The following is a 9,196-nucleotide window of genomic DNA, read 5'->3' on the forward strand; positions in this document are numbered from 1 at the left end:
CCTTGAGCTGAAGAGCTGAGGGACAGCGCCCAGGCCCAGAGTTCAAGCCCCATGACCGACCAAAAAAAAAACAAAAAAACAAGGAACATTAATAAGCCATTTCTTCCAATACTTTGTTCAGATAATTCAGGATGTATATTAGTATCATCATTTTAAAGGACTGAGTCTGGAGGGTCTACAGATTAAGGAATCTGGTAGTCACAAAAGCAGGCCAAGGATAAATGTTCTTCACTCCGTCTCTTCCAAAAACCAAATATCAAGAGGTACTTACCTGAATTGTAGATTTCTTCAAGATTCAAAGAGTCAAACACACTGAAAGGCATCCATAGTTGTTTGTATTCCACTTCCTTACAGTAAAACCAGTGGGGCTGAACTGGTTCATACTGGTTCTGAAGTACAAAAGGAGGTGGTCCCTGCATAGAGGGGCCTGCAGGTCTAGCAAGCACCTGCTGCTGTGCTGGTGACTGTACTGAAGGAGGAACCTGAGGGGACAACAACATGTCATAACACGTCCAAAAGGTTCAGTTCGGTATGAGCCTCAGACTCAAACTGTAATTAGTAATAATAATCCTACATATATTTCTAGACAACTATTTAGTATAATAACTAGACCCCAAAGCAAAGCAAGTAACTAAATAAAATTTAGTACCCTATAGCAGGTAAAATGAACTAGACTTTTCTACACAGGTGGCAAAGTAAATAGACAACGTTACAGATATGAATAGCCCTTCTAAATGTATTTTATATTTACAATACATATATTCTTTAATTCAGTTCTTCCTCCTGTCTCCTTCCCTCCCTCCTTCTCTTCCTTCCTTCCTTTCTTCTGGTCCTGGGGCTTGAACTCAGGACCTGAGTGCTGTCTCAAAGCTTGTGTTCTATCACTTCAGCCATAGCTACACTTATGGCTACTTGTTGGTTAAATGGAAATAAGATTCTTGTACTTTTATGTCTGGGATGGCAATTTTATAAGTCCCTGTCTCAAAATTTAAAACACTAAAAGGAGGGTTAAGGCTATAACTGGGTGGTAGAATACACCTAGTACACAGGACCCTCAGCACCATGTAAAAATTTAGAAAGTTAGGGAAGGTGGCTCAGTGGTAGAGCGCTTGCCTTGCATGCCTGAGGCCCTGGGTTTGATTCCTCAGCACCACAAAAGCAAAAAGAAAAGAGCCGGAAGGGTTACTGTGGCTCAAGTGGTAGAGCGCTAGCCTTGAGCTGAAGAGCTGAGGGAGAGTGCCCAGACCCCAGAGTTCAGGCCCCACAAACAAAACAAAACAAAAAATTTAGAAAATAAGTAAAATTCCAACTATAACTTCTAAAACTAATTAAAGGGGAGGGGAGGTAACTCAGTAGTAGAGTTCTTGCCTACCATGCCTTAGGGCATGGGTTCCATGCTTAGTACCACACACAAAAAAAACCCTAAATAATTAAAGAAGCTAGAAAAATATTTTGTCCTTGTAGATATTATAAAACACATAGCTTTCTATAACATCAGCTAAGTGAGAAAGGAAAAATTAGAATGTCTTTGTAGAACATAAAGCCTGTCCACATACCGGTGGCAAAGGCCCTGGCGGCATCTGGTAGGTCTGCACAGGAGGTCCGGAGGGTGGAGGATGGAAGGGATGGCCTGGCGTTTGGCTCTGCTGCAGCTGTGGGGGAGTGATATAGGGATTCGCCCTGCTGCTAACAGGGGTATGGCGATAGGGGTTGTATCCGTGTTGGGGTTTTCCTTGAGGTGGAATCCCAAAACTTGAAGGAGGGAGACTGCTGGGCTGAGAAGGCAAGTAAGTATTGGTTTCCATCTGCGAGGAAGGTGGAGCACCATATGGAGCCTTTGAAACAGATGGTGGAAACGCATTCACCCCGTCTTGGGACCCCGTTGTAAAAGGCAGAGCAGGCGGGGGCCTAGAGAATGTGGACTGTCCAAGCGATGTTGCTGTCATTGTTAAGGGTGACTGTCCAATGTTCCCAAAAGGATCACTGCTGCTTGATACCTGAGGGAAGTAACTAAATGTCTGTGGGGTGGACGTGTGCATCGACGTCTGACCAAGGAAGCTGTCCTCCTCACCAACATCTGTGGCATCCTCTGAAACAAAATAGGAGAGCCATGGCTTAAAGGGTCAGCAGTCTTTATGCTCTTCTTCTATAAAAGCCAACAACCAGAGCTCTTCTTATTCTAATGTCTATTTCTGTACTACAGAGGGGAAAAAAAAATCAAAGTCTTTTCTTCTTCAAAAACATTTGTCTTTAAGCCAGGTATCAGTGGCTCACACCTGTAATCCTAACTACTCAGGAGGCTGAGACCTGAGGATCACTGTTAAAGCCAGCAAGGCAGAAAAGTCCATGAGACTCTTATCTCCAATTAACCACCAAAAAGCAGGAAGTAGAGCTTTGGCTCAAGTGGTAGAGTGCTAGCTAACCTTGAGCCAAAAAGCTCAGGGATAGCCCCCAGGCTCTGACTTAAAGCCCCAGGACCAGCACCAAAAAAAAAAAAAAAAAAACCAAAAATCAAAAAACAAACAAAAAAACCCAACCACTTTTCTCTTTGAAATGAAAATATAAATCAGAAAAAATCAAAAGCAGAGGGAAAAAAAATCCTAATTTACGCCTTCCAGAGAAAATCACTGTTAACACATGGGGTACATACCCCTCAATACTTTTCAAGTAAATAAAAAGTCTTATTACCCAAATAATTTTATCATATAATTTTATTTCTCAGCCATGAGGAGAAACTATAAACATTAGCTCTGTTGACAAGAAGGGGTGTCAGGCTCTTTCTTATAAACAAGGACAGAAGAAGTGAACACGTGGTACTTGTGTTCCCAAGGCAAAGTAGGGCATCAATTATCTGTTACCCTAAATCACGCAGTGTCCCAACCAGATAATTAAGTTTTTATAGAACACCAAATAACCAGAAAAGTCACTTCTCTAAGTATGGGATGTTCTTGCTTCCTTTTGATCTTCACTGTGGGTACTATCAACACACTTTCTCTTTATTTTCCTTCTCTATGACCTCAAAAGTCCACTCTAGTACATTTTTATGAGCCCTTAGCTTGCAGCTTTCTGCTAATCTTCCCTACTCCTGCCTCAATCCCTCTTTATCTACTGCTAGGGCATGGAGTCCATCAGTCCAGAGGACACATTCCTAGAAACACCAGGGCCTCTGCCCTTAGAGCCTGCCAAAGCCCTGGGCTGTTCCTTGACCTCTGCTGAAAAAGGCCATTGGGCTCAGACAGCTTCCCCACTTTATTTCACATACACCAACTTAACAAAATACTCGCCATTTGGCCATGAGTCCAAGAGACACAATTCAATGCCATAACCGGGATTACAGCATTCGGGTTATCCTTCTATTCAAAAGATGTGTCTGTAGTCCCAGTTATTTGGGAGAATGAAGGAGGCAAAAAACTTAAGCTGACAAGTTTGAGACCAACCTGGGCTATTCTCAAGAGAAAAAAAAGAAAGAAAGAAAAGAAAAAGAAGGAAAAAGACAATGAACAACAACAACAAAAAAAAAAATCAAACAAAAAACCCTCAAATTTCTTTCTTTCTTTTTCTTTCAGTCGTGGGGCTGAAGTCAGAACCTGATGCTGTCCCTGAGCCCTTTTTATTCAAGGATAGCACTCTTCTATTTTAAATCATAGCACCACTTCCAGTTTTCTGGTGGTTAATTGGAGATAAGAGTCTCACAGACTTTCCTGAGCTGGCTTCAATTGAACCATGATTCTTAGATCTCAGTCTTCTGGATAGCTAGAATAACAGGCATAAGCCACTGGTAACTGGCTTTGAGACTTTTAAAACTAAAAATATCACTTTCAAATACATGGCCCTGCAGCTGGGAAGGTAGCTCAGTGATAGAGTGCTTGCCTTGCATGAATGAGGCCCTGGGTTCGATTCCTCAGCACCACATAAGCAGAAAAAGCCGGAAGTGGTGCTGTGGCTCAAGTGGTAGGCGCTAGCTAGCATTGAGCTGAAGAGCTGAGGGACAGCGCCCAGACCCAAAGTTCAGGCTCCACGACCAGCAAAAAACACACAAAACAAAAAACACAAGGCCCTGTATCTGCTATCATTTTTCTACTTTTCAGATATATTTCCTTGTGTGCATATGTGATACTGGGATTTGAACTCAGGGCCTCATGCTTGCCCAGCAGGCTCTCTACCACTTGAGTCACTCCACTAGTCTTGTGGATTTCCAGTTCCCATTCTTCTCTGTAGTCCTGTGAACTTCACTTGCACTCCTCTATATTACTCAGTTCATTTTCCAACAAGGAAAAGCATTGGGAAAACCTGTTGGTATCCTTCACCAGTTAAGATTACTTGAGATCTACTCAGTCCAAGAAATAGACTTCTCATTAGCATCAAGTATACATGAAATAATTATCTCAAAACCCTGTTAGTAGAGGAAACAAAGGAGGAGGCAACAATGCTTGATAAGCAATGTGCTCATTACCTTGCTCATGTAATTGTAACCCCTTTGTATGGTATTTTCACAAAAAAAATTCTAAAAAACAAACAAACCTGCTAGACTCACTTCAGAGGCACTTTCTGAGGGAACTAATATACCTGCAACACTCACAACTGTTTCAAACTCACACTGCCCTCATGTATTCCAACTACTTCCCCAACATTCCTAGCAGATTCACATATACTTCAAACTTAGTAAGCCTTAAGTGGATGGATTACTTTTACCACCATGTATCCTTTTACCAGACGTCACTATCCCAACAGGTCACCAGTGTCCACCTACATTGCAACAAGAATCTTCAAGGCTCTCAACCACTTCCTCTCTCTCAGACCTTTCATTCAGCCATCCAGGAAATACTTAAATAGTACCCACTACATGCCAGGTTCAGAGCCCAGTCTTGAGCTAACACTGAACAAGAATGGACCTCTGTGCTAACAGACAGCTTTCTCTTCGGAGCCCTTCATATCAACGTGGCCCACTTGGGCTACAGTACCATTCACTCCTGACTGAAGTACAATGACCCTGGACCAACCCCTCTTGCTATAGCAGCTTTCTTCCAATACAATCTCAGACAGCACTAGCCTTTCTGAAATACAACTCTAATTTCACTGTCCTGTTGCAAATCATTCAAAGGCTCCCCCATAAGAGGAACTATTAACTCCCTAGTATATGAAGTCATGACCCCCTAGAGCCACACCCCTGCAATACTCTAGTCAGTGACCCATTTGAAGAAGACAGAGGGCACTGGGAAGGACAGAAGAAAGGACAGAAGGAGAGGTCCACCCTGTTCCATGTCACCTGTCAATATTCTGCCAGATCTTCTTCAGGTTTCCTCACACCTCCATACTCCTTCATTTCTATGTATCCTCTAGGCTCAACTCAGACACCATGTCCTATGAGGACCTATGGCCTAAGGGACATATCTTGCCTATTCCACCAGTTGAGACCCACAGCATTTGCAGCAGCCTATCCATCCTTCTTTCTGGCTATTCTGAAGTGCATCATACATGCTTACCAGGGGAGTATCTGTGTAGATATACATACTGTGCAGCCATTACAGACAGAACTGTCTGCTATCTGTGATTCCCTGACACCTGGAACAGGGTCTGACAAATAGAAGATCCTCAGTTCCTGTCTGTTCAATCTATGAAATTGCTTCCTAGTTATCTCTTTTGCCCCCAGGGATAGTTTCTTCTTTGTCTCTGGGTATGATCTAAAGGGGTCTCTAACTATGAAATCCTTTTTTAGAGGGGAAAAATATTTGTACATAAAGTCCTAAAAGGAAGTGGCGCTGTAGCTCAAGTGGTAGAGCGCTCACCTTGAGCTGAAGAGCTGAGGGACAGCGCCCAGGCCCAGAGTTCAAGCCCCACGACCGACAAAAAATAAATAAAGTCCTAAAAATGGTTAATGGTCCTACAAAAATATGTAAGTTCTGGCCAGGTACCAGTGGCTCATGCCTGTAAATCCTATCTAATAGAAGGCTAAGATCTAGATGACCACAGTTTGGAAGGGTGGGGCAGAAAAGTCCTTAAGATTCTATATCCAATTAACCAGTGAAAAGCTGGGCTTGGAGGTACAGCTCAAGGGGTACACACAGCCAAGCAATCAAGCTGAATGAGCTTGTGTACTATGGGCTGAACTCAAAGTCACCAAGAAACAAGAGTTTAAAGACAGGAGTAAGCTGGACACCGGTGGCTCAGTCCTATAATCCTAGCTACTCAGGAGACTGAGATCTGAGGATTGTGGTTCAAAGCCAGCAGGAAAGTCTGTGGGACTCTCATCAGTTAACCACCAAAAAACTGGAAGTGGAGCTGTAGCTCAAAGTGGTAGAGCACTAGCCTTGAGCAAAAGAGCTCAGAGACAGCACCCAAGCCCTCTGTTCACACCTCAAAACCAACAAAAAGAGAGAGAGAGAGATGAGGACAGAGACAGGGAGGGAGGAGGGAGGGAGAGAGGAGAGAAAGAAAACATAAGTGTGGTTAAAACAGGTGTGCTCAAAAATTGAAAACGTCTAGTTTTTATACACACTGGCCAAATACAATATAGTGAGGAGATGAACATAAGCCAAACAATACTTTTGAGGCAGGTGACCTAAAACCCTCCAGCAAATCCTGATCTACTCCTCAGCACTCTCCCAGCACTTCTTCCAGCCATACCAATTTTTCACCAAAGACAACACCACCTAACATTCCAATCACAGCCTAAATGACACACGTGAAATCCGATGCCTTGCCTCCCACTCATTTAGCAAATATCTACCCAATAAGGCTTTTCCAGGCACAGGACATACACCTTGCTTGCATACAGAGCTTACATTCTGGGGGGGGGCGGGCGGCGCTGGGCGGGGGGGTAGGATAAACAAGCATGGGTACATGTCAGGTAGACAGTAACAAGCACCAAGAAATATAAGCAAAGGACAGTTCTCCATAAAGCTGTTTCCTGCATGTCTTTCTCCACTTCTCCAGGAAACTTTCCTTGGTCTTACAAGCAGAAACAAATCATTCACTGAGGGGAAGGGGAGGAAACCTCAGCATGTAATAAGGACATAGGTGCTTAACACTGGATACGATCCTGGAAATAAAAGGGCCCAAGTAGGGAGGCAGACATGCTCCATTGACAACATTTTCCTAACACTACCTGCCAAGCATTACATATTTGGTGTTTTACCAACATCAACTCACTTCTCACAACAACCCTAAGAATCTGAACACTCATGGAAACTGCAGCACAAACGGGGGCTGTAACATGCCTGAGGTCATGCAGCAGGGTTCTGGGCTCCCAAGACACTACGGTCTGCGTTGTGCCGCCCCAGCATCACACAGCAAGGGCCCTGGACCATGCGATCAGCTGGCGGGGCGCACAGGAGTGCGGCCTGAGAGAACAAAACGCTTCGTGGACGTCTTGGAAAATGAGGACGGCGTTCTGTACCGACACTCCGCAACCTCTCACACCCACGTTCTTCCAGGAGTTGGTCTGCGGTGTCCGAAAAAGCGGGACGCTGTCCATCCTGGAAGAGGCCTGCTGCCGCCTCCCAGGAGATAGCCTGGCTCACGTCCCAGGGCGATGCTGTCTGGCCCGCACACTTCCGGTCCGCACCCGGCAGGGTCCCAGGGCCCGTGCTCGAGCACTCGGGAAAACTTGGAACGGGAGGGGGGGTGCAGGGGTCCCCACGCGGAGCACAAGCTCCATCACCGGCCCCGCCTCCGAGATCTCAGGCCCCGGCCCCCCAAACCACCGCCGGCCCCGACCGCGGCCCCGCGCGCCCCAACGCCGCCCCCCAGACCGCCTCCCCCTCACTACCTCCGGGCAGCAGCAGGGAGGCCGAGGCGGCCGCCGCCTGCGTGACGGGGATGAAGGGCACGTGGAAACTGAACTCCGTGGCCGAGGAGGAGAAGAGTAAGTTAGTGCCCGCCGAGGAGGTGGAGGCGCCGCCGCCGTTACTCTTCCTCTCGGCCATGGCCGCGGCCCCTCGTCCGTTACACGTCTCCGGGAAGCCGGTGCTGCACCACGGGCCGGAAACCAGTCACCTCTGGCCAGCGCACTTCCGCATTTGCGCATAGGGACCGGAAGGCAAGGCAGCTCCAGTGGAGAAATACTCCCGAAGTAGCCTGTAGCTGGGGCTGCCAGAAACCAAGATGGCGGCGCTGGCTTCGCCTCGAAGCCTAGCACGTGACGCCCTCAGCGGCTGCGCAGGTGCGGCTTGAAACCGTGGAGCGAAGGTGGGGCCCGAAACTGGGAGGGAGAGAGGTTCGAGCCTCCAATCTGCTCCGGATCGGCTCCGCCTCCGAGCACAACTGACCTTGGACGTCTTCGATTGCGGGGTCGCTTCATGAAAGCAACGAGGGGACAGCTGTCTGTGTGGTTTGGTGTGGAAGGGGAGGGGTTATTTTTTGAGACAGTCTCACCATATTGGCCGGGAATAATTAGCCTGGCTGGCCTCCTCCGACCGGTGCTTCCAGGTGTACCCCACCACGCGGCACTTGATGGGCTACTTTAACTGGCAAATATATATGTATATATATATATATATACACACACATATATATACATGTATAGGTATACACACATATGTGTGTGTATATATATGTGTATATATATATATATATCCTATCTACCTCTTTTATATTGAAGTACACTGAATATTGTCCCTCAAATCAGCCACTTTAGTATTGGGATTTTCTTGGGCTTAAAGCAACTAAGATGCAAAAACGAACGAAGGAACGAAAGAGAAAGGAGGAAGAGAAGGAAGGAACAGAAGTGGAGGGGTGGCTCAGGGTAAGCCTCTAGAGCTCAGTCGTGCTGAGTTCAAAGCCCCAGAGTGCCCCCCCGCGTCCCCGTGCGGCGTACACGCACCAAATGCACACCCCGACACAATCCACACACACACACCCAAACCCCACAAATACAGACCAAGCGCCAAGCACACACCCGAACGGGCGCGTGCGCACACACAGAAAAACGAGGTGGAAGGGCAGACGCAAAACGCCGCTTCACCCACCACCCGCGGCCGCCAGGCGCTGCACTTCCCGGCCCTGTGCAGGGCTCCGCAAGTGGGCTGAGGGCCAGTGTCCCCGCGCGGCCAGCACGAGGAGAGCGACAGCCGGCCCCACGCCGCCCTCAGCCCGCTAGGCCCGGCTCAGCTCGCGCCGCCTCCTGGTTTGCCCTTCCCCAGCCCGTCTCCAAGATGGCGAGCGCCCCGTCGAGGCCCCGCCCACCTCCCCGGCGGGG

The 9,196-nt window shown here is 47.2% G+C and overlaps 2 protein-coding genes across 3 annotated transcripts in view; one reads left to right on the forward strand and one right to left on the reverse strand.

Annotated features, from left to right (window-relative positions):
• Sec23ip (SEC23 interacting protein) overlaps positions 1 to 8,013 on the reverse strand; it is a 45,294-nt gene extending 37,281 nt beyond the window's left edge. The window contains exons 1-3 of one of the 2 annotated variants that reach the window (XM_013021937.1): positions 7,769 to 8,013; positions 1,557 to 2,089; positions 272 to 482 (exon numbers count right to left, since the gene is read on the reverse strand). In XM_013021937.1, the coding sequence (XP_012877391.1) occupies positions 272 to 482; positions 1,557 to 2,089; positions 7,769 to 7,925 (901 nt within the window). In that variant the 5' untranslated portion in view covers positions 7,926 to 8,013. The remainder of the gene's footprint in view (positions 1 to 271; positions 483 to 1,556; positions 2,090 to 7,768) is intronic. The other variant, XM_013021936.1, reaches the window with a different exon arrangement.
• A 90-nt stretch (positions 8,014 to 8,103) lies between these two features.
• The window catches only part of Mcmbp (minichromosome maintenance complex binding protein), a 37,630-nt gene continuing 36,537 nt past the window's right edge, over positions 8,104 to 9,196 (forward strand). Inside the window, exon 1 of the mRNA XM_013021901.1 lies at positions 8,104 to 8,161. Within this exon, the coding sequence (XP_012877355.1) occupies positions 8,104 to 8,161 (58 nt within the window). The remainder of the gene's footprint in view (positions 8,162 to 9,196) is intronic.

Source organism: Dipodomys ordii, unplaced genomic scaffold (genome assembly GCF_000151885.1).
Source record: "Dipodomys ordii isolate 6190 unplaced genomic scaffold, Dord_2.0 Scaffold58, whole genome shotgun sequence".
In the NCBI taxonomy this organism is placed as follows: Eukaryota; Metazoa; Chordata; class Mammalia; order Rodentia; family Heteromyidae; genus Dipodomys; species Dipodomys ordii.